The 25,701-nt window shown below is 44.1% G+C and overlaps 2 protein-coding genes and 1 long non-coding RNA gene across 4 annotated transcripts; 2 read left to right on the top strand and 1 right to left on the bottom strand.

Moving 5' to 3' along the window:
- Positions 1–6,185: 6,185 nt before the first annotated feature.
- Positions 6,186–12,844, top strand: LOC110534582 (polyadenylate-binding protein-interacting protein 2B). Of its 2 annotated transcripts, none has more exons than XM_021619493.3 (4): positions 6,186–6,393; positions 7,595–7,761; positions 10,736–10,909; positions 11,864–12,844. In XM_021619493.3, the coding sequence occupies exons 1-4, from the start codon at positions 6,387–6,389 to the stop codon at positions 11,918–11,920; spliced, it is 405 nt and encodes a 134-aa protein (XP_021475168.1). In that variant the 5' UTR covers positions 6,186–6,386; the 3' UTR covers positions 11,921–12,844. The 2 variants fall into 2 exon arrangements, with proteins under 2 accessions (XP_021475168.1, XP_090066249.1); XM_090210123.1 differs by having other exon boundaries at positions 6,262–6,286.
- Positions 12,845–12,993: 149 nt separating this feature from the next.
- Positions 12,994–15,975, bottom strand: LOC118941452 (uncharacterized). The gene is made up of 2 exons (XR_016488772.1): positions 15,864–15,975; positions 12,994–14,665 (listed from the first exon to the last, which is right to left on the bottom strand). It is a non-coding gene; the product is annotated as an uncharacterized LOC118941452 (long non-coding RNA).
- A 4,786-nt stretch (positions 15,976–20,761) lies between these two features.
- Positions 20,762–25,648, top strand: LOC110534583 (docking protein 1). The gene is made up of 6 exons (XM_021619494.3): positions 20,762–21,199; positions 22,098–22,256; positions 22,651–22,809; positions 23,281–23,350; positions 23,588–23,763; positions 24,284–25,648. Exons 1-6 carry the CDS (start codon positions 21,119–21,121, stop codon positions 25,217–25,219), a joined length of 1,581 nt encoding a protein of 526 aa, XP_021475169.3. The 5' UTR covers positions 20,762–21,118; the 3' UTR covers positions 25,220–25,648.
- The last annotated feature ends 53 nt before the right edge of the window (positions 25,649–25,701 follow it).

Below are 25,701 nucleotides of genomic sequence, written 5' to 3'. Positions count from 1 at the left end.
ATCATGTTGCTTGTAAAAATGTCCTCCTCTGTTTCTGTACCTCTCTCTCTCCCTTTCTATCCCTCCCTTTCCCTCTCTCTTCCTCTTTGTTTCCCTCCTTCCCAACATTTTGGTGTGCTTTCTTGTGGTTCTAACTAGGCTGCACACCTAGTTGACAGGATTCAGCGTTTCACATATGTTTTTCAAACAGGGTAAAAAAGAAGTGTCTTTACCAAACACCCTATTAGACTGGTAACATAATTATTATATGTGCATATATAATATGAATAAAGACTGGTATTATAGCGAGAGCAATACTTTGCATGAACCTGTTGTTTATATAACAATCCTCCTCTCCCTCGATCTCTCTTCTCTCTCCACATCTCCCTCCCGCTCACTCCCTCCATCTCTCTCTCTCTCTCTTTAGCTCTTTCCTTTACAGATCTCAAGAACTTTCACACATTACAGTTACATACATCGTTGAGATGAACTTAACTAAAGTCAATGATACGTTCACATCTCCTCCTGCCTCGCTCATTGATCCGGAAGAAAAGGCTTTCCTTGTGGCATACTTATTCCCCTTTGTTACTGCTTCCTTTTCAATCAACATCGTCCTGGGTCTCCCCACCAATATCTACATCCTGTGGCTAATATTGACTGGAGCAGGAGGGACAATGTCCTCAGAGTTCTTCGCTCTCAACCTGACCCTGTCTGAGATCATCTTCAGCCTCTTTAATGCCTTCAGCATGGCTGAACTCTACACCCAGTCTGATTTTATCGCAAAAGTTGCTATTTTTTCCTATGGGTTTGTTTTCACTGGCCGTCCCCTGTTCCTGTCCTGTATCTGTGTGGAGCGCTACCTGGCGGTGGTCCACCCTGTGGTCTTCCTGAAGTACAAACCCCTGAGATACAGGGTGGGGTGTTGTAGTGTTGTCTGGCTGATGGTTCTTGTGTCCTGCTGTTTATCTTTGTTTGCTAACTATTTACCAGTTTTCTTCTACTCTATATTTGCCCAATCACTGATCTATTTTTCTCTGATGTCATTCTGCTGTCTCTCAGTTCTCTGGGCTCTGAAACGTCCAGGGCCAGGGGATGGGGACAGGGAGGGGACAAACAGCATTAAGATGAAGGCCTTTAAGATCATTTTGATTATCCTTGTGTATGCTACTATGTCTCAACTCCCACTGGCATTGATGGCACAGACTAAAAGTTACATTCCCAACATAGACTTTTTTATAGGCATGTCTATTTGTTTGTGCATTGTTATAATCTCTGGGTTTGTGCAGCCCCTCCTCTACCTCCACAGGGTTGGGAAACTACCCTGCATCAGAAGTCTCTAAGACATGAAGTAAAATCTCTTCAACCATTAGTGCTTTAGAAAATGTACAATATGTCATTATATTTCTGACTCATGTTTTTTTTTTATTATTAAATTGTGATTGTTTTCCAATGCATGATGTTTGAATCTATTTCCAACGTAATCAGTAGACTAGAAAGTGATGGTTTGATTCCCCGCCCTGTTGATTTTGTTTGGTAATATTGGGTCTGCAGTTTATATACCCACATAATGTGTAAACCAGCCTAAGCACTTGTCAAATCTTCCATTTTTAGCAAGAAAATGTGGATATATAGGCCGGGATTCAATCCAATCGCATTTATAGACAATGCAGCTTTTAAAGTCAACGGTACTGCGTTCGCGGACATGAGATTGAAAGTAAATGCTGCATGTCGGCTCAATTTGAAATGACCTTAAAATATCAAGTGTGATATAGCTCGGTTTTGTTTTGAATCCCGGCTATAATGTACTTGTTTGTAAATAGACCTGGTTTCATTCTATTTCAACTTTAGTGTGATATTTTATTGGAAGAGAGACAGACAATTCTGCTGGCTATTGCAGAAACAGACTGGCACCAAACATTTACATGTGTTTTCTCTTGAAATGATAGATGATGGTGCTTGAAAGTTACAATGTAGATATTGTTGGGGATGATCTGATTCAATAAATAATTATTATGGAGCTCCCTGTCTGTCTGTCTTCTTTAACAATGATACATAAAGGATATGTCTGTATATTTATATAAAAAATAACTAATTATAATATCAAACAAGGTAACAGTAAACTTGTTATCCCCCACGAATGATGCAGCGCCCCCAATTAGTGACAACAATTCAAGATCAAACGAGACAGGATATCCTTGTTAAAAATGTTTGATTTCAGTTGATTACTATATCATCCCCCTTGGTGTAACGGATCTCGTCCTCCTCTTCTGAGGAGGAGTAGCGAGAAGGATCGGAGGACCAATGCGCAGCGTGGTAAGTGTCCATAATGTTTAATCAAAACACAACAGACCACTGGAACAAAACAATAAATGTGAATAAATGAAACAGTCCCAAAAACCCCAACTTAAAAGTGAAACCAGGCTACCTAAGTATGATTCTCAATCAGGGACAACGATTGACAGCTGCCTCTGATTGAGAACCATACTAGGCCGAACACAGAAATCCCAGATTATAGAAAAACGAACATAGACAACCCACCCAAATCACGCCATGACCATACTAAAACAAAGACATAACAAAGGAACTAAGGTCAGAACGTGACACTTGGGCCTATCAGTTTAAGTAAAAGACGGATCTCTATAGCAAGACGCATCTTTTAGCCAGTTTTCATAGAAATCGCGCCAGTGCTGACTAAGATATCGCGTGTGACTGACTGGCGGATGGAATGTGACCGATCCATAGTTTCCTCCCTGATTTAATTGTGGGGGACAATACAATAATCATATTTCAATATATTTATCCTTGAAATCAGTGGGCAGTTCCAGCTGTAATGCACTAATCACCATATTGTGTAACTAGGTCCTGGAGATTTCCTGGCCTTTTGACTTGACCTGGTCTGGAAAAACTCTGGGCCCTATCCATCCATAACACATTCTACACAGCACGGGATATTCTCTTCAACCATACTGAACATCACTTAGTGTTGTCATAACCAGTGGAAAACATTCTACACAGCTCAACATATTCTCTTGAACCACACTAAACATCACTTAGTGTTGTCATAACCAGTGGAAAACATTCTACACAGCTCAGCATATTCTCTTCACCCATACTAAACATCACTTAGTGTTGTCATAACCAGTGGAAAACATTCTACACAGCTCAACATATTCTCTTCACCCATACTAAACATCACTTAGTGTTGTCATAACCAGTGGAAAACATTCTACACAGCTCAACATATTCTCTTCACCCATACTAAACATCACTTAGTGTTGTCATAACCAGTGGAAAACATTCTACACTGCACGGGATATTCTCTTCAACCACACTAAACATCACTTAGTGTTGTCATAACCAGTGGAAAACGTTCTACACAGCACAGCATATTCTCTTCAACCATACTAAACATCACTTAGTGTTGTCATAACCAGTGGAAAACATTCTACACAGCACGGGATATTCTCTTCAACCATACTGAACATCACTTAGTGTTGTCATAACCAGTGGAAAACATTCTACACAGCACAGCATATTCTCTTCAACCACACTAAACATCACTTAGTGTTGTCTTAAACCAGTGGAAAACATTCTACACAGCTCAACATATTCTCTTCAACCATACTTAACATCACTTAGTGTTGTCATAACCAGTGGAAAACATTCTACACAGCACAGCATATTCTCTTCAACCATACTAAACATCACTTAGTGTTGTCATAACCAGTGGAAAACATTCTACACAGCTCAACATATTCTCTTCAACCACACTAAATATCACTTAGTGTTGTCATAACCAGTGGAAAACATTCTACACAGCTCAACATATTCTCTTCAACCACACTAAACATCACTTAGTGTTGTCATAACCAGTGGAAAACATTCTACACAGCACAGCATATTCTCTTCAACCATACTAAACATCACTTAGTGTTGTCATAACCAGTGGAAAACATTCTACACAGCTCAACATATTCTCTTCACCCATACTAAACATCACTTAGTGTTGTCATAACCAGTGGAAAACATTCTACACAGCTCAACATATTCTCTTCAACCATACTAAACATCACTTAGTGTTGTCATAACCAGTGGAAAACATTTGCATGTCAGGTGTGGTCCATTAAGTGAGGTGATGGGTGGCATCAGTTTACGAACAGGAGAAACACAGGTTACTTGGTGAGGGTGCATGAAGGTGTAGCTGTTGGGGATGGAGGGAGGGAGGGAGGGAGGGATGTGTCCTCTGGTTGGCCAATAAAATGACCTTATTGGATGCAGAAGTTTCACCTTTACCTCCATGTTTTTATCATGCCCAGACTCAGTCATTCCAATCCAGTACTCATCATCATAGCAGCAAACTAGAACACAATAACTCTGCCAGGAACCAGCAGCTTCCATCACTTCGTTACACTCTTCAAAAGCCTCATAGGTGCAAAGAGAGTTTGCAGTGACACAGATGATGCCATTAAGTTTGAATTGGTCCTCGGGAAACCCATAGATCTGATTTTGATCTGATTTTCTATTGTCTAGTTTGCTGCTATGATGATGAGTGCTGGATTGGAAATGCCGATGCTAATTTGAACTATTCACTCTGCATTTATAAATGATTATCATTTGAAGGTTCAGCCTTGAATTAACATTGAGTGGGGGTTCTTCACACCTTTTTCAACTAATAGTAGGAACAGCACCAGAACATGGTAATATTAGGTTGTATGATGGCACATAAACTTCAATGACTGATTTCTCTGAACAGGGGAAAATAACCATCACCAAATTCAGAGGATGCATGAAATACTGTGAAGACACAATACTACTAGCCACAGCTTTGTACTACTTGTCAGACATAGAGAATTAATCAGGTATACTGGCCGTTGGGGTGGGCTTGGTGTGGGGTTTTGGGGGTTCCGTGGGTTGCTTTTTAATTTGGATTCCTCACATTTTAATCATTGTTAAGAAGAGGTTTGGTCCAAATCTAATGTAGTTTATTGAATATTATAGGTATCCTATAAATGTAAATGGACAATTTGGGTGCAATCAATTCACTTAATTTGTCTTTCAACAAAACAATGTTGCAGGAATGCTTATCTTATCTGTTTATAACTACAGCAACTACAGTGCTGTGAACAAGTCTTTGCCACCATCCTGATTTCTTATTTCTTGCACATTTGTCACACTTAAATGTTTCAGATCATCAAACTAAATGAAATATTACACAAAGATAACCCAAAATGCAGTTTTTAATTGATAATTGTATTTATTAAGGGAAAAAAGTGATGTAGGCCAAAATAACTCAAAAAGCAAGACATCATGCCGCGATCCAAAGAAATTCAGGAACAAGATGAGAAACAAAGTAATTGACATCTATCAGTCTGGAAAGGGTTACAAAGCCATTTCTAAAGCGTTGGGACTCCAGCGAACCACGGTGAGAGACATTATCCCAAATGGAGAAAGTGTTGAACAGTGGTGAACCTTCTCAGGAGTGGCACTTGGGTTCTGCAGCAGGACAATGATCCAACACACACCAGCAAGTCCTCCTCTGTAAACTGGTCATCTCTGTATACCCGTCACAAGACCCACTGGTTGATGGTTATTTATAAAACCCTCTTATGCCTCACTCCCCCCTATGTGAGATATCTACTGCATCCCTCATCTTCTGTTCAGAACACCTGTTCTGCCAGTCACATTCTGTTAAAGGTCCCCAAAGCACACACATCCCTGGGTCGCTGCTCTTTTCAATTCACTGCAGCTACCAACTGAAACGAGCTGCAACAAATACTCAAACTGGACAGTTTAATCTCAATCTCTTCATTCAAAGACTAAATCATGGACACTCTTACTGACAGTTGTGGCTGCTTTGTGTGATATATTGTTGTCTCTACCTTCTTGACCTTTGTGCTGTTGACTGTGCCCAATAATGTTTGTACCATGTTTTGTTGTGTGTCATGTGTTGCTGCCTTTCTATGTTGTCTTAGGTCTCTCTTTGTGTAGTGTTGTATTGTCTCTCTTGTTGTGATGTGTGTTTTGACCTATATTAATATTGTATTTATTATTATTATTCAATCCCAGGCACCGTCCCCGCAGGGGCCTTTTGGTAGGCAGTCATTGTAAATAAGAATTTGTTCTTAACTGACTTGCCTAGTTAAATAAAGGTTAAAGAAAAAATAAAGAAAAAGAAAAATAATCGCATGCCCATGACATCAACCTCTCAGTTGATGCGCTGAGGTAGGTATATGACGACTGATAATAGCGGGCTGGGGGAACTTAACGACGAAACGGAAGTCCCCCGTGAGCGTCTTGATGGAATGTAGTGGGTTGGCTAGCTTGATAGCAAATTAGCTGTAAAGTCGACGAATTGCCCTGTCAAACATTGAAGATATATCGAGTGGTCTTTAAATATTTATCCAACGATGCCAGGTAGCTACGTTTTTGTTGCGCTACTGGCTGCTGTGCATTCCAGATACAATTTGACCTGAATCGTGTGTGCATGTCACGCTGTTAGCCTTCGAGCTAAGTTTGATTTAGCTTGTTTCTACCACTACCAGCTAGCTACCTGCTAACAGTTTTATAGCTAGCTATAAAGACAATCCAAGGTAGTAAGAAGGCTATGCTAGTTACAGGTGACGTAACATTCAGTCTGTACATCAAAAACAGCTTGCTAGCCAAGTTTGATCCAATATGCGTGTTTTTATATATTTCAAGTTAGTTAGCAAGCTCGATAGCCAAGTAGCTTTCTTGCTCGCTAGTAACGTTAGTATGCCAAAGCCTTTTTCATAGGGTGATTGCACGATGTGTTAGTTATCTAGTGAATGCTAACTTAAATAACTCGTTTCATCAGTGACTTGATGGCTACAGTACATTTAGTCGAAACTACAACCCTTTTATATCACAAATTATTTTCAGGCTGCTTTGTTGGCTATCTAGTTAGCTAGTCCGTGCTAGTTTTCTGAGTTCGCTAGCTACGTAGTTCGCTAACGTTGTGTACCAACTAGCAAACTACCTAACGTTGTTTACCAACTAGTAAGCTAGCTACTGTAACTAGCTCACTAGCAAACTGCCAATACTCAAAATAGGATTTGTGCTGCGATGAACGGTAATGTTAGCTGTAACTAACGTTACTCCAGTTAGCTAATTGTCTGGCTGGCTTGTTGCAGCTGTGACACGCAGGTAGGCCTCGCTCCATGTGGGGTTTGTCATCACTTTTTTTTCTCGTGACATGTGCATCCTTCAATGCTGACGATACAGGTAACGCGTTAGCTAGGTATTGTTGAGTTATAACGGTAGGAACTGGCTAGCTAGTAATTGTCAGCTGTAAGCGCAGCCACTGACTCGCTACTCTTGGTCTACTTTAACTAGTATGACACTAGCAAGTAGTAAGTAAAATAATGAAGTATGGACTTTATTTGCGTTTTGGCAATATACATTTGTTCATGTGTGGGTAGATAACGGTTTAACTTTCTACTCTTATGTTTTAGCTACGTTTTTTGACCGTAGTGTTTATTAAACACGTAATTTATTCAGTTTACCCAAGCTGAGCTTTACGCTCAATTTGAAAGCCATTTGCCTCATTTTAAAGTGGGTTGCCATTTATGCATGTGTGAAATCGTTAACCCTACAGAGCCTGCGGAGATGAACAGTCCTGAGATGGCGAAAACACCAGGCGGCAGCAGTGCCCCCGGGAAAGAGAACGTGGCCAACGGGCACAAGGAGGGAGAGGTGGGCAACAACAACAACCCCTTCGCTGACTACATGTGGATGGAGAACGAGGAGGATTACAACAGACAGGTCAGTGATTTTTAGGACCACTCTTTATGTACATACACATGTACGTATGCACACAGGTGCGCACACAGACATACAGACTCGGTGATAGACAGAGGGACACCCACACAGATGTACAGACTACACACACACAATAAAAGGTGAGGAATGTTGCCCTGGATAGATATTGCCTGGCATTGTACACAGATCTAGGATCAGGTTACTCTACTATCAGGATCAAGGGGCATGTTCACTCTTCCTTGCAGGTTTTCTCAAGCTCTGTTAAATTAGATGGGGAGCGGCAGCCAAAGAGTTACATTTTTCCCATCAGACCACAGAATTGTTTGCCTTGTGCTCTGTCTTTCACATGCCTTTTTGCAAACTCCAGCCATGCTGTCATGTGCCACTCTCCCATAAAGCCCAACTTGGTGAAGTGCTGTAGAGACTGTTGTGCGTCAGGCAGATTCTCCCTTCTTGCCCGGTTGTTCAGTTTGGTCGAACGGCCAGCTCTAGGCAGAGTCTGGGTAGTTCCATATTCCCTTCCCCAGATATATGCCTCATCACAATTTTATCTTGGAGATCTACGGACAGTTCCTTGGACTTCATGCTGTAGTTTCTACTCTGACATGCACTGTCATGACATAGACTGACCAGGTGAAAGCTATGATCCCTTATTGATTTAACTTGTTAATTCCCCTTCAATAAGTGTAGATGAAGGGGAGGAGACGGCTTAAATAAGGGGTTTTGAAGTTTGAGACTATTGAGACAGATTGTGTATGTGTGCCATTCAGAGTAGTGTTATATACCAGTACCACGGTACCAAAACGTCATGATACTTATGACACCAGCATTTTTAGAATACCGTATTACTGTTTCATATGATAATACCACATTTTTCGGCCCGACTGATCTAAAGAACCAACTGGCACCTGTCAGTTTTCTTAATAATTTCAGTAATAAAAAAATATAACTCAGCAAAAATAAGACACGTCCCTTTTTCAGGACAATATCTTTCAAAGACGACGCTTTCAAAGATAATTCACAAAATCCAGTCATTAAGACACTAACAGCTTACAGATGGTAGGAAATTAAGGTCACAGTTATGAAAACTTAGGACACTAAAGAGGCTTTTCTACTGACTCTGAAAAAATCGCCCAAAAGAAAGATGCCCAGGGTCCCTGCTCATCTGCGTGGACGTGCCTTAGGCATGCTGCAAGGAGGCATGAGGACTGCAGATGTGGCCAGGGCAATAAATTGCAATGTCCGTACTGTGAGACACCTAAGACAGCGTTACAGGGAGACAGGACGAACAGCTGATTGTCTTCGCAGTGGCAGACCACGTGTAACAACACCTGCACAGGATCGGTACATCTGAACATCACACCTGCGGGACAGGTACAGGATAGCAACAACTGCCTTAGTTACACCAGGAATGCACAATCCCCCCAATCAGTGCTTAGACTGTCCGCAACAGGCTGAGAGAGGCTGGACTGAGGGCTTGTAGGCCTGTTGTAAGGCAGGTCCTCACCAGACATCACCGGCAACAACGTTGCCTATGGGTACAAACCCACCATTGCTGGACCAGACAGGACTGGCAAAAAGTGCTCTTCACTGACAAGTCGCTGTTTTGTCTCACCAGGGGTGAGGGTCAGTTTTGCGTTTATCGTTGAAGGAATGAGCGAGGGTCCATCATGGTCTGGGGCGGTGTGTCACAGCATTATCGGACCTAGCTTGTTGTCATTGCAGACAATCTCAACGCTGTGCGTTACAGGGAAGACATCCTCCCTCATGTGGTACCCTTCCTGCAGGCTCATCCTGACATGACCCTCCAGCATGACAATGCCACCAGCTACACTGCTTGTTCTGTGCATGATTTCCTGCAAGACAGGAATGTCAGTGTTCTACCATGGCCAGTGAAGAGCCCGGATCTCAATCCCATTGAGCACGTCTGGGACCTGTTTAACCGGAGGGTGAGGGCTAGGGCCATTCCCCCCAGAAATGTCTGGGAACTTGCAGGTGCCTTGGTGGAAGAGTGGGGTAACATCTCACAGCAAGAACTGGCAAATCTGGTGCAGTCCATGAGGAGGAGATGCACTGCCGTACTTAATGCAGCTGGTGGCCACACCAGCTAGTGACTGTTGATTTTGACCCCCCCTTTGTTCTGGGACACATTATTCCATTTCTGTTAGTCACATGTCTGTGGAACTTGTTCAGTTTTTGTCGAATCTTATGTTCATACAAATATTTACACATGTTAAGGTTGCTGAAAATAACCGCAGTTGACAGTGAGGTGGACAGTTTTCTTTTTTTGCTGAGTTTTTATCTCAAATAGTTTATTGTATTCGCCGGTCCTTATATGCGGCGGGTCCGATAATGTTCATATCAGCTCTGATCAACAAGCCGCATGGCCCACATCCCCTTCCAGCCGTCACTCACCTGCTTCTCTTCGTCCGCTCTTCCTGCACATCTATTTTTTTCCCATCCATTTTTCAAATATAAATTAGCAGGCAATCAGGGATGTATACGTCTTCTGTTACATTGGAGCAGCCCGCAGAGTGAGCAAAGTTGATACATTGTCTCTTCATCCCTGGTGTAACCAGCAGCATAGGCCAATCTGAGTAGGCTTTGCAAGTTGTCACTCAGCAGTGCCAGAGGGGGAAAACGGATTTCTGACAGTCATGCTTCCAGCTTTAAAGCAAAGAAAAGGCTTGTCTAGCTCAAATGGTGTAAAATTAAATAGAACCCATATTACGTTGGAGCATTGTGGTCCACATGGGCCTGCATACCTGTGGAACACTTTGGACACCTTGTAAAGCCCCTGCCCAGGCAAATTAATGCTGTTCTTAATGTTTTGTACACTCCCCTCGAACCTGGGCTGCCCTCCAGTGCTTTGAGAAGGAGGCAAGGATAGAGGACATGAGGAAAGACATTAAGAAATAATCATCTACTGCTGATTGTAATCCAGCCCTATTCTTCCCCTATTGTGTGGTCATCCCAGGTGGAGGAGGAGCTGCTGGAACAGGAGTTCTTAGAACGCTGTTTCCAGGAAATGCTGGAAGAGGAGGATCAGGATTGGTTCATCCCCGCCAGAGACCTTGCCCCTGGGGTGGGGCAGATTCAGCAACAGCTCAACGGGCTATCTGTCTCCAACGGCAACGCAGATGAACTCGCGGTAAGTCCTGTCAGAATGTTTGTCCGTCAGAATGTGTCAATCTGTTTACTCTCTACACGTCGTCGACCAAAACTTCACTATATTAACAGGGCCAGTTTCCCAGACACAAAGTTGATTCCTGGACTAAAAAGCATGTTCAACGGAGATTCTTTATTCAGTCCAGGACAAGGATTCATATTTTGTCCCTTAGAGTTACCCTGAGAGTTAAAAGCCTGACAAGTATTAGCTGTGGAGCGTTATCCACATTCAGTACCTAGATACCGTAGGTAGCCCATCTTCTCCAGCGTTATCCACATTCAGTACCTAGATACCGTAGGTAGCCCATCTTCTCCAGCGTTATCCACATTCAGTACCTAGATACCGTAGGTAGCCCATCTTCTCCAGCGTTATCCACATTCAGTACCTAGATACCGTAGGTAGCCCATCTTCTCCAGCGTTATCCACATTCAGTACCTAGATACCGTAGGTAGCCCATCTTCTCCAGCGTTATCCACATTCAGTACCTAGATACCGTAGGTAGCCCATCTTCTCCAGCGTTATCCACATTCAGTACCTAGATACCGTAGGTAGCCCATCTTCTCCTGTTGTTTGTGCACAGACACGATACCTCTTCTACTCTTAGGGACGGTCTCTCTTCTCCAGTTGTTTGAGCGCACACGATACCGCTCCTACTCTTTGGCCCAGTTTCCCCCCAAAATATTAAGCCTAGTCCTAGACTAAAGACCATGCTGAAAGGAAATTCTCCATTAAAATAGGTTTTTAGTCTGGGACTAGGGTTAATCTGGCGGAGAACCGACCATCAGCTGGAGAAACTATCCTGTGGTGCGTGTTACAATCCGAACCGTCTCCTCTTGTCTGTTTTTAATGTTGAGGGCCTGTTATTTTGACCTGTTCATACAGGTCTGGGTCCTTTTTTGTATGCTCCTATACTAAATCTCTCCTCTCTTTTTACAGCGCAAGAGCAGCTTGAACCCAGAGGCGAAGGAGTTTGTTCCGGGAATGAAATACTAGGGTCCTCCCGCCAGTAGGGGGAACCCTCATAAAGACTCTTTGTGACTGCTGGCTTCCCAGCAGACACCCTTGCACTCGCCTGCTTTTGGGCTGTGTGGGGTACATGGGGTGGGGTTGGAGGGTGGGCTGGGGTATACTCTTCAATAAGCTTTTGGTCGCATTCCTCTGCTCAGACGTTGCATGCATCAACCTATGGTTACGTGCCAAGTCATCTACTGTGCCGTCGGGCACCAGATTGCTATGACATGTGGTTAGGGTTATAAATAAAATACCTATTCAGGAGTTGTAAGATCTGGAATGCGTCAGCACCGTCTGAGTAGGGGAACGCAGCCTTTTATTTCCGTTTTGTTCCTATGTGGTTAACTAGGCAAGGGGCAGTGATGGGAGAAGGGTGGGCAGGGGCCATATCAGTATAAAATAATCCTATTGGACAGAATGGGAGGGGCCATCAGTATAAGATGTTCTTATTGGACAGACGGCAGAACTGGAGGTCAGATCTGCGTAGAAAGTTTGGTGTTTATTTTTGTTCTTTCTCCTCAATCTCAAGTGCAGCCGTGTGAGTCTGTCGTCGTGGTGATCGTGGCTGGAGATTTGTCTCTCCCCTGATCATTGTTGCAGTTTCCTTTTTTTGTCTTTTCTCTTTTCTGGGTGTTTTTCTTTTCCTCGGAGGCTGGTTTTAGGGTAGGTAGTGTGTAGGGCGAAGTAGGCTTGGCGAAAGATGGACAGACTGCAGTGTACAGAAGGATTGGATGAGATTTGGCTGCGGGGGCGTAGCTGACCTGCGAGGGATTTCCATGGCAACAATTTCCTTTTTTCGTTTGGTTGATATGTAAAAACTTGAGTTGAAATCCTGTCACAGTGTGCGACTTGCATTAACAAACGAGGACAAAGTATGATGGAATAAAGATCAGGTACCCTCTGGGACTTTGGTGTCTTGTTCATTGTTTTATATACAGGTTTGATTCTGTTATTACATGTCCAGTAACCTGTCATTACCGTAGCTAAAGGACCCCTCAAAAGATCACGCTGTGGGTTTGATAATGTCGACACAAAGTATCTTTGAATTGTCAAAATACATTTCAAATGTTTTTTTATTAACCTTTGTCAGGTTGAACATCGAATAGAGACTATGCAGGTCTAATCCTGAAGATGGTTTAGGTCAGTTGTCTCTGTTCTGTCTGTACGCAGGGCTGGTCTTGGGTCTGGACAGGCCAGGGTAGTTCTGCAGCAAAACCAGAGGAACAACATAATGAATTGTATTGTCTTTCCTCCTTTTGCTCAACTGTCTCTGTAAATTATTGAAGTTATCAGTTGTTCATTGTTGGGCTGGGTTTATACTGCAAGTGTAACCTGATCCCAGATCCGTTTGTCATCTTGTCAACACCAGTGCTGTCATTGTGAAGCCAAACATGGTATGACGGTGAGGTTGCATGATGGTACAAAAAGACTGGCACTCGCACTACACCAAACCCCTATTCACATCGATGGGAATGCAGTGGAGAAGCTGAACAGCTTGAAGTTCACTGACAATCTGAAATAGTCCAACCACACAGTGTGGTGAAGGCGCACCAGTGCCTCTTCAAACTCTTAAGAGTCTGAAGAAATTTGGCTTGGCCCCTAAGACCATCACAAACTTTTGCAGATGTACAATTGAGAGCATCCAGTCGGGCTGTATCACCGTCTGGTACGGCAACTGCTCCGCCCACAACCGCAGGGATCTCCTGGGGGGGGGGGGGGGTCTGCCCAATGCATCACCGGTACACTGCCAGCTCCAGGACACCTTCAGCACCCAATGTCACAGGAAGACCAACAAAAATCAAGGACATCAACCACCTGAGCCACAGCCTGTTCACCCCGCTAAGGTGAGGTCACTACAGGTGCATCAAAGCTGGGCCCGAGAGACTGAACAACAACTTCTAAGGCCATCAGACTGTTAAATGGCCATCACTAGCCGGCTACACCCCGGTTACTCAACCCTGCACCACCCCGGTTACTCAACCCTGCACCTTAGAGGCTGCTGCTCTATATACACAGACATGGAATCAATGGTCACTTTAATAATGTTTACATACTGTTTTACTCATTTCATATGTATATACACTATTTTAGTCATTGCCACTCCAACATTGCTCACCCTAATTTCTTAATTCCATTATTTTATTTTAAGATTTGTGTGTGTTGTGAATTGCTGGATACTACTGCCCTGTTGGAGCTAGGAAAGCAAGCATTTTGCTACACCCGCGATAACATAAATATGTGTATGTGACCAATACGATTTGAAATGTAAACGTTAATGGGGTAGGGACGTCCCGTGGATTCCGGATAGCAAGGGCCCATGTAAATCTCAATCTCTGTGCAGAGCCCTCTGTGCACCACGAGGTGAAAGTCACAGCCTCTACAGAGTGTCTAGTGTGGTGGTGTGTAAGTGCAGCCTTATGTTTACTCTAATAGGGAGCCTTGAAACTGGGTCTTTGTCACAACATTATTTTCAAAGTGCACCATAAGGCCCTGGTCAAAAGTAGTGCACTACGAAGAGAATATGGTTCCGTTTGGGATATTACCTTCTTAGTGAAGTGCCTCTGATACTCCGAGCAGATGTGTCCTCGGGTCTGGTCTGCGGTGTGGGCACCAGGCTGGTACTCGGCGGTGCAGGGCTCCTTCAGGCCGCTAGGGGGCTTCCTCTGCCCAGGGACGTAGCGATCAGGGCCCTGGTACCGGTCCTGGTACTCTGACACCCAGGCCCTCCTGGATGGATGGTGAAGCATATTAAAGTCTGTCATAATTCGGCCCTAACCTAGCTATGTTTTTTTAGGGGGTAGATAATCTAGCTATGTTTTTTTAGGGGGTAGATAACCTAGCTATGTTTTTTTAGGGGGTAGATAATATAGCTATGTTTTTTTAGGGGGTAGATAATATAGCTATGTTTTTTTATGGGGTAGATAACCTAGCTATGTTTTTTTAGGGGGTAGATAATATAGCTATGTTTTTTTAGGGGGTAGATAATATAGCTATGTTTTTTTATGGGGTAGATAATCTAGCTATGTTTTTTTAGGGGGTAGATAATCTAGCTATGTTTTTTTAGGGGGTAGATAATCTAGCTATGTTTTTTTAGGGGGTAGATAACCTAGCTATGTTTTTTTAGGGGGTAGATAATATAGCTATGTTTTTTTAGGGGGTAGATAATATAGCTATGTTTTTTTATGGGGTAGATAATCTAGCTATGTTTTTTTAGGGGGTAGATAATCTAGCTATGTTTTTTTAGGGGGTAGATAATCTAGCTATGTTTTTTTAGGGGGTAGATAATCTAGCTATGTTTTTTTAGGGGGTAGATAATATAGCTATGTTTTTTTAGGGGGTAGATAATATAGCTATGTTTTTTTAGGGGGTAGATAATATAGCTATGTTTTTTTAGGGGGTAGATAATCTAGCTATGTTTTTTTAGGGGGTAGATAATCTAGCTGTTTTTTTAGGGGGTAGATAATCTCGCTATGTTTGCAGATCTGAAGGTCTGGGGGACAGGTATAAGCAGTAGCGGTGGAGCTGTTAAAACTCCACAATACTCCCCAACTGGGTTTATTGTGACATCACTTTTACCTCTGGCTATTACAGACGCCAGACTATCTGATGGACATAACCTCTGCAGCACCACTTGACTGTTAATGGGTTGCTGGGTGAAGGGGATTGCTATGAATCACTGTATGTGTGAATCACTATGTAATCTGCTTTGTAGTAGTCTGCAGTTATTATCTATCGCGGTGAACAGATTGCAGGAGCTTGAGACAGATGCAAAGAAAACTGGCATGGTGTGGAACAAGCTGGAGGAGACTGTCCGCAACAGAGTGAGAAGGAAGGAATGGCCTGTGCACCATGGCTTTAGGCAAGTAAGTATGAACAGATACTATCCTTTCAATCCGTGTCGGTATGTGGATGTGATCTACTGTACCAGTTGAGTGTGGCTTCAGGCAGGATGCACTGCGGGCCTCTCAGTGTGGACGGGTTGTCCCAGTGTGTGTAACTCTGGCTGTAGGTGGTCACACCGTTGAATGGCAGCCCTACACACACATGTGGATGAGAGTTATCATGAATAATCCCATATACAGCTTCATATTGCACCTACGTCACAAGTTTAACATGTTATTGCCAATGAGGTTTGGCCAACAGGCTCTCAACAAAGTAGGTGGCTCGGCCCGTATTAAAGTGTCTCAGAGTAGGGAGTGCTGATCTAGGAACAGGGTGGATGGTGGTAGCTCGGCCCGTATTAAAGCATCTCAGAGTAGGGAGTGCTGATCTAGGATCAGGGTGGATGGTGGTAGCTCGGCCCGTATTAAAGCGTCTCAGAGTAGGGAGTGCTGATCTAGGATCAGGGTGGATGTTGGTAGCTCGGCCTGTATTAAAGTGTCACAGAGTAGGGAGTGCTGATCTAGGATCAGGGTGGATGGTGGTAGCTCGGCCCGTATTAAAGTGTCTCAGAGTAGGGAGTGCTGATCTAGGATCAGGGTGGATGGTGGTAGCTCGGCCCGTATTAAAGCGTCTCAGAGTAGGGAGTGCTGATCTAGGATCAGGGTGGATGGTGTTGAGTATTATGTTTCCCCCTACTGGGTGGCTATGGGACCTACCTAGGTGCCTGCAGGTTGTACATCCCACATGGCACCCTATTCGCAATATAGTGCACTACTTTTGACCAAAGCCATATTCCCTATATAGTGCCTATAGGGTTCTGGTCAAAAGTAGTGCACTATATATACATTAGTGTTCTATTTGGGACATAAGGCTGGCGAAAGAAAGCCTACCTAGGTGCATGAGGTTAGACTGGGTGACTATGGGTATAGAACAGTGTTTAATATATTGTTATGTCTCTATAGGACCTACCTAGGTGCATGAGGTTAGACTGGGTGGCTATGGGTATAGAACAGTGTTTAATATATTGTTATGTCTCTATAGGACCTACCTAGGTGCATGAGGTTAGACTGGGTGGCTATGCGCTGGTTGATCTGGCCTTCCAGCCTAGATGAGTGGGTCATGTCCTGACGGAACTGCTCCGCCCTTAACCGCTCCACCTGCAGCGGGAGCTCCCCATCACTTCCTGTGACAACAGGAACAGGTAGTACACGCACATATGTTATTGGTGCTGGTCTATCATCTTGCACTAAAGGAAACAAAAGCGGATAAACTGTGGAGTTATAAGGCCATTCAAAGCCTCAAATAAAAACATGTTGTCAATACAAAATGAACAGGGTATTCCCTCTCTCACCTTCTCCACTGCCGATGTGAGGCAGCTCCACCATGTCCTTGGGTGTCGTTGTGACCCCCAGTGCCGGGTCCCCTGTTGCATGTGTCCATGCCTCTTTCCTGGCAGGGCGGGACGGGAGGGAGTTATGGACTGAGGTTGAGGAGAGAGAGGGAGAGACCGACCTTCGTTCCCCAGAGTCGGAGCTCGAACGCTGTGGTGGTATCTGGCTCTGCCCCTTCTCTGGAGGAGCTGTCCTTTCCACTTGGATCTTACTGAAACTCTCACTGTCCAACGTAGCTGCCCTCACTGTTCTCCCCTTCTGTAGAGAGACACAGAGAGAGAGGGGAGATGGAGAGAAGAGAGACAGAGAGAGGATGAGAGAGAGGGGAGATGGAGAGAAGAGAGACAGAGAGAGAGGAGAGAGAGGGGAGATGGAGAGAAGAGATAGAGAGAGAGGATGAGAGAGAGGGGAGATGGAGAGAAGAGACACAGAGAGAGGGGATGAGAGAGAGGGGAGAGGGAGAGAAGAGAGACAGGGAGGGGTGAGAGAGAGACAGAGAAGAGAGACAGAGAGAGAGGATGAGAGAGGGAGAGACAGAGAGAGAGGATGAGAGAGAGGGGAGATGGAGAGAAGAGAGACAGAGAGAGAGGAGAGAGAGGGGAGATGGAGAGAAGAGAGAGAGGATGAGAGAGAGGAGATGGAGAGAAGAGAGACTGAGAGAGAGGGGAGATGGAGAGACAGAGAGAGGGTGAGAGGTGGAGAGAGAGGGGAGACGGAGAGAAGAGAGACAGAGAGAGAGGATGAGAGAGAGGGGAGAGAAGAGAGACAGAGAGAGGGGATGAGAGAGGGGAGAGAAGAGAGACTGAGAGAGAGGGGAGAGAAGAGAGACAGAGAGGGGTGAGAGAGAGGGAGAGAAGAGAGACAGAGAGGGGTGAGAGAGAGGGAGAGAAGAGAGACAGAGAGAGAGGATGAGAGAGGGGAGAGGGAGAGAAGAGAGACAGAGAGAGAGGGGAGAGAAGAGAGACAGAGGGGATGAGAGAGAGGGGGAGAAGAGAGACACAGAGAGAGAGGATGAGAGAGAGGGGAGATGGAGAGAAGAGACAGAGAGAGGTGGAGAGAGAGAGGGGAGAGAGCGAGGATGAGAGAGAGGGGAGAGGGAGAGACAGAGAGAGGGTGAGAGGTGGAGAGAGGTTGAGAGAGACAGAGAGGGAGGGAAGAGAGGGTGAGAGGTGGAGAGAGGAGGGGAGAGAGAGAGAGAGGTTTGAGACTGACTAAGATAAGATAATATCAATGCATCTACCATGAAATGCCCCTAAGGTATGCCAGTCAAGGGACAGGTAAGACAAGTAAGTTAGTTCTTGTGGCTGAGGGACTCACCTGAGTGAAGGCAAAGGCGGGGTTCTGTGGGCCGTTGGTAATGGTCTGGAAACACTGTCTGTAGTACTGAGCCCACATATCCGCCAACTGACAGACAGACAGACAGGCAGGCAGAAAGACAGACAGACACACAGATAGGAAGACAGGATAGACAGACAGGCAGGCCAAATCAGGGCAGTGTGAATGTGTACAGTTTGTACACTCTAAAAATTAAGAGTTCAACAAAGGTTCTTCTACGATCCTCAAAGTTCTTCAAAGAACCGTAGGGTTCTTGGCACTGAAAATTGCCCCCAAAATGTTCTTAGAAGAACCCCATAGCAGGTGGGGTTCATCGAGGAACCACCTTAGTTCTTGGGGGTTCTTGCCGGAACTTAACTGCCCAACTGAAAAATGTGGATTTGAATTTAAAAGGACAGCAGGTGCAGGCCCTTAACTTAAATGTAAAGATCTCCTCAATTTAAGTAAGGTTTGTCCCTTGTATCATCTAAATGTATATTGTTTGATGATGATACCATCTATCTTTTCATATTTATGCTAATCTTTCTAAAACAGAAAATGGACAATTGAATGGATATAAAACCAACAAAGAGGTAAGAATATGTTGAAGGCTATAAGAATATGTTGAAGGCTATAAGAATATGTTGAAGGCTCTAAGAATATGTTGAAGACTAGCTGTATTGGGTGCAGATGACTGAACTGCTCACTTTTGTGTCTGTGTCTGCAGGTTTACAGATGAGGAGGCATACAAAGGTATGTCAATTAGTATTGGTATGTTATGCAGATCACATGTACCATCCTCCTCCCTAACCTCTTCAATGAATATCCTATAGGCCTCTACATTATGGACAAGGTATGTGTATGAAAACCATTATCAAAACAGTTTTTTCATTCACATTCACCACAAAAACCAAGGTATGAATACTGTCGTGTGCATGTTTTGTTAATCATCTGTATAATTACTATTTGTTGGATTCACAGACTTCACCCTCCCTACACCTCTGTTGAATATAACAGGAAACCTGTTCGATCACCATGCACTGCAAAATCATTCTGGCTGTGGATACGGAGAACCTTAACAACGTAATTGAACATCAACAGGCCAGAGGATATACCCATGTGACTTGGAGCTCTGCTGGGAGTTTACCTCAGATTGAGATGAGTGAATTCTGCTTTGCCACTAAAATCATAATAAACACTGACAATTAAAACATTGTGTTATTGTCATGCTGATGATTAATAATACATTTTAAAAAATAGGGGGGGGGGGGGGTACACCAAAAGGTTCTTTGAGGATACTTTAAAAGGAGTTATTTGAAGAACCCTTTTAGAGGGTTCTTCAAAGAACTTGGGTTCCCCCACAGTTTCAATTTGAAGAATCCCTAAAGGATACTCCAGGAACCCTTTCCTTTTAGAGTGTATGGCATTAGTATACATGTGGAAAAGTGTTGGTGTGTGTGTGAGAGAGAGGGAGAGACAGAGCGAGTTAATTGTACCTTCTGGTGTGTGGTGCAAGACGGCTCTGCATGCAGCCTGAACAGCCTGAGGTGCCGATCACTGGGGGGCTTGTAGTCAGCCCCATAGGTGCTTTGCTGCCCCACTCTGGCCTGAGGGCCCCGAGACTGGAGGAGAGAAGAGTGGAGAGATGGATGAACCCTCACCTTTAACCAACCAAGAGCATCAGTGAAAATTATTCATTCTAGTAAGCATTATGAGACAATCTCATTAATGACCTATTATTTTTTATTTTTTTTATAATATGTTTATTATTTTACAATAAAAAATCAAATAAAAAAGACAGCAATACTAACAATGACATTCATTGCCTAGTGTTTATGTTATGAAAATGATCAAATATGGCAATGATAAACCCGTACTAGACATACCTGAATTTGCCTTAAAGAGTGCATTAAATTGCTCTTGTTCCCTGATATTTAAAATGGTCATTCGTCAAGGATAAATCGGGGTCAACCCTAGCAAAACTAAAACAGGCTACGTGAGACAGTGGCTAACTGTGTGTTGGAAAACCCATAATAGTATATGTTCCATAGAACGTTGGAACGTTTGAGTCAACATAATATACTTTTATCGATTCCTTAGTTACGCAGCGATATCATAAATAGGGCGATGTCACAGCATTCCAAAATAATCTGAGTCTTCGTAGCCGTTCTAAAAACATTGGTCATAAATGAAAGAACAATGAACAATACAAACATCGTAATAAAATCAACCATGAATGGGCGGTTTCACTTCCTTCAGTCTTCACAATGCACGTCTTATTCACTGTATGGTTCTCTGTGTAGGCAATTGTTCATTGTATGACATCACAAGGGTTGGTCTTCGTCGATTCAGGTAGTTAGAGGAACGTGCATTAACGCCCTGGACCAGAGGTAGTAGCCTGGGGCGGTGAGAAAGGTGTGGACGCGGTCATAATTTCACCGTAGGTTTAGCCTCTGACGTAACGAAAGAAAAGCACACCTACATTTGTCAGGGGGAGAGTTTGACGGTACTGAAATCACAAGTGTAGGATTAGGATACCGTAAACTAACATATATCACAGTCAAATCCAAGTTATTGGTCAAGGTTCAGTTGAATGCCGAGAGACGCTTTGAACATAATGGACACTCATGTGAAAGCAGGACAAGTTTACCTTCAACACAGAAATGTAGAAAAGGTAAGCACGTAACTTTATTTAGCTCACTTAATTGTACACATCCTGGTACCTTATCTATCTTGTTTTTGTGGAATGACAATAAAAGTCAATAGGAACATATTGTATTTATTTAGATTTTGAATGCAGCTTTATAGCAGTCTTGTAATGTAAGTTTTTATTTCGTTTATTTCGAGTGTTTTGATGTTGGCTATTGATGTTATCATGTAAACTGCCACCCCCTTGTTTACTCTATGTACTGTGTATGACAGCCATCTAATCCCTCCACCATTCCACTTGACATTTTAAAGTATATGATTGCAGTATACGAGGACATTTACTGTAGCCGAAATGTTGAAGTCTTTTTTGCAGCGACAGGCTGCGTTGGTAATGGTGCGTGTGTAAAGGTATAAGGGGGGAACGGATCCTCACATGCGTGTCCAGACACAGTACTGCTCACAGTTTCCTCATGGCACATTCCAACGCAATATGTCCCAAAAGGCACCCTATTCCCTTTTCAGTGCACTACTTTTGACCAGGACTCACGGGATCTCTGGTCAAAACTACTGCACTATGTAGGGGATAGGGTGCCATTTGGGATGTATATTTAAACATGGCTAGGCACACGTAAAACAACGCATGTACTGTACCTGAGCACACATACCTCATCTACCACTGCACCTTTATTTAAAAATAGGCAGATGTGCTGGAGAAGGTGTGGGGGGGGTGATATTCTGAGTGTCATTTGACTAATGTGTTGTGGGCGAAATGGGAAAACTAGATACTCACTTTTTTTTAAATTATTTTTCTCACCCACAATTTTTTCTCCCATTCTCTTGGCCTTTCTCTTTTTCTCCCCATTATTTCTGTCTTCCCTCTCTTCCCTCATCCCCTTTCTTCCCTCCCTCCGCCCTCCCTCCAGAAGTGGAAGCAGCATTGGCTGACTCTCTACCCCTCCAGCCGCTGCGGTGTAGCCAGGCTAGAGCGCCAGGAAGTGGGGGGAGGAGAGCGGGCCGGTCCCTCTGGGGTCTGGAAGCACCAGGACAAAGTTAAGGAGAAGAGGGTGATCCGTCTGTCAGAGGTAAACCTTACTGCTGTACTTGTCTTTCTTACTAGCACTGACTTTGATTAGCTGCATTATTGAGGATTTTTTGTTTTACTGGCACTGACTGTGATACAGTATGTGGTTGTCTTACCTAACTTAGTTGAATGCACTATAATTGGCTCAGGATATGGACAAGCCTAAGGCCCTGCGAGAGACTAGCGTCCTGTCTAGAGGGCGTACTTTTACATCAAACTGGCTCATGATACAGAAACAGGAGATAGGCCCCTGCTCCTATGAGCTGTTAGAGCTTGCACAAGCCTTACCCCCGATCTATCTCTTTAATGCTGAGTGCCAAGCAGAGACGCACCAAGTCACATTTTTTACAGTCTCAGGATAAGAGTGTCTGCTAATGGAGAAAATGTAAATGTAGGTGATCAGGGTCCTGAGGCTGCCCCCACACGCTGAGGCCTGCCCCAAAGACAACATGGCCGCCTTCTGTGTGGAGACCGACGGCAGGAGGTACGTCTTCGCAGTGGATAAGGACGACTGCGTGGAGTGGGTGGAGAGGATGTGTGACCTCGCCTTCCAGGTGAGAATAGCAGCTTCTGTTGTTGTCTTGTGACCGTTATGGATCAGTCTCAATTCAACATTTTGACAGTTACAGATGGAAGTAGAATCATACTTTATTAGCATTCAACAACGCTGAATTAGGAATTTGTCTCGGTATTGGTACAAGGCTAACAGCAAACGCCATTATTCACTGGTCTCTCTATCATTAAACTCTTTTCATCACCAAACGGTTATTATATAGAGGATGTGTACACTCTTAGAAACTAGGTTGTAAATGGGCTCTTCTGCTGACCCCATAGGAGAAACCGGTTTTGTTCCCTGTATAAACCTCTGTAGAAAGGGTTCTACATGGAAGCCAAAAGGGGTTCTCCTTTGGGGACAGCCGAAGAACCCTTTTAAGGTTCTAGATAGCACCTTTTTTTTCTAAGAGTGTAGGTATCTGTGAGGACAGTTCTCTCTGTCTAATGTAAATACATGTCTTGTCTCCCAGGGAGGCTCCACTGGTCAGCAGCCCCAAATTCAGATGGAGGACAACCAGATCTACGTCTCCAGGGAGGAAGGTGAGAAGCACATCAGATATCCTAGTGGTCACACAAACTATAACGAACAGCCATTCTTCTGTCTGTTTATGTCTAATGGGCGTATGATTACTGCTGTCTTGGAACAGGTTCTTCTTTTCAAAGATATTACTACGAACAAAGGAAAGATAAACACAAAATATAAAACAAGAAATAGAAATGAACACCGTCCATAGTGCTTCGGTCATGACCGCCACTCTCCCTCCTCTCTCCCCTCAGTTAGTGAGTTCAGGGTGGGTGTGAAGCAGACGGATGTAGCGATGCGCTGCGGCCTCCAGGGGGAGTACTATTGGCTACAAGTGGCACAGGAGGGGCTGGTCCTTAAGGAGGCGGAGACCAGGAAGAGTTTGCAGGACTGGCCCTATCGGCTGATACGACGCTATGGCAGAGACAAGGTCAGTAGAACCATGGAATTTAGAATCTCATTGAGCCATAGAATTAGATTCCTAATCTGTTACTAGTTTTAATCTAATGCTACTCACTAGTGTCTAATTTCAAGGCCGTCACAGTATGGTACTATGCTGCGCTACAAAGGCAAAACGCAGTAACTACATCATTTTTGGGACTGCAAATTCTGACTTCAAAGTCTTTTTCTCTCTAAAAAGACAGCAATTTCTGGTACTTCATGATATGTTCTGATCAACTGGCTTGTTCTTGTGTCAGGAAACAAAATCCCACACTAATCAGATAATATACCTGGCCATTACAAAAGATCAAAGTTACTGTGTTTGGCCTTTTTAGGGCAGTGTGGGTCCAAAAAAGGATGTGTCTAAGGATTATTGTAGGGTCATCAGTGTCCAATCAAGAAGGTTGCAGGTTATAATACGTTTGGTGCCCACATTCAGTTATGCAATTTTCCAGTGAACACCTGTGGGAATTTTCTCAAATCATTGTGTCCTCTTGGTTCTCCCACAGTTGACATTCAACATCGAGGCGGGCCGGCGCTGTGACTCTGGACCCGGAACCTTCACCTTTGAGACGTGCCAAGCTGACGTCATCTTCAGCCTCATCGAGACCGCCATACGGGAACAGAAGGCCGTCGCCGGGGACGAATGTGAGGGCGACACTGTGGTTGCTAACCGTAGCCCTAATATGCCTCGTGCTCGTTCACCACTGCCCAAACTACCAGATAGCGCAGCCATTTTGGAGGGCAGCTACAGTTTTAAACCAGTATTTTCAAATGCTATTGGCTCAGAGCAGTGTTTGTACTCACAGCCGCCTAATTTGATTGGCTCTGAGGAGTGTCCGTACTCTGAGCCAGCAGACAGTATTAAACCCAAAGCCCCCAGCCTCAACTCCTATCTGACGCCCCCAACAGCCTCCACACTCACCCCCTCCATCCCTCTACACCCCTGCAATCACCATGTCAACCGAACGGAACCAGTGTACGCCGACCCAGCAGACATCCTCTCACTCACACCCCCGAGATCTACACCACCACCACCCCCGCCCACTTCCTCTTCCTGCTCTTATCACCACGACAGCAAGCCAGAGCCGGTCTACTCCGAGGTGTACGGCCGTGTGAGTCCTCTACCTGACAAGACTCAACAACAGAAACAGAGCCAGGACCAGCGGGGGCAGGAACCTGGCAAAGAGAAACCCATCTATAGTGAGCCTTGTGTGGGGACCCCAGCCAAGGGCCCCAACACTGACCCGTTCGCCCACCTTTACAGCCAGGTCTGCAAGCCAGGCTCTTCATCACCATCTTCATCATCCCCCTCTTCCTCACTGGCCTCCTCTTCCTCCTCATCATCATCGTCGTTGACCATTACCAGGACCTTGGCCACCAGGAGGCCCACTGCTGGACGCCAGTCACCAGAGGTCATCTATGAAAACATGGGGTTCATTTAGGATACTCTGCTGCGTCTGAAATGGCACCCTATTGCCCTTTAAGGTGCACTACTTCTGATCAGCGCCCATAAGGATATATTCAGACCAATACACACATTCACTCATTTCACAATGTTTTTGTCTACTTACTTTATTTATTGAACTTGTTTTCACATACAGAATCATTGTTTTTTCTTATGATGTAATAACTTTTGTATAACGTGTTATGAATATATTGCACACCAGTGTAATGGACATGGGAGAGGGAGAAAAGAGCCACAGAGATCTTCCCGAAGTCTGTCAGTGGTCGATGTAAATGTTTTGAAACAGTGTTAGCCGCTGCCTCCTCCCCAACAGAAACCAATGACTTCCGCTCAGTCTCACATCCTTTTCCTAATTTACTTTGTTTTACTGATGTGATTCAATAAAACAATAATGGGTGTGTATCCAGTAACTCTCCTTCCACTATTTGTTTTGTGCATTGATCATTTAATTATTATTAT

The sequence above is a fragment of the Oncorhynchus mykiss genome, chromosome 19 (assembly GCF_057628025.1).
Source record: "Oncorhynchus mykiss isolate SJ-2025 chromosome 19, ASM5762802v1, whole genome shotgun sequence".
Classification (NCBI taxonomy): Eukaryota; Metazoa; Chordata; class Actinopteri; order Salmoniformes; family Salmonidae; genus Oncorhynchus; species Oncorhynchus mykiss.
The sequence above is the reverse complement of the archived record's forward strand: the minus strand, read 5'-3'. Positions and strand labels throughout refer to the sequence as shown.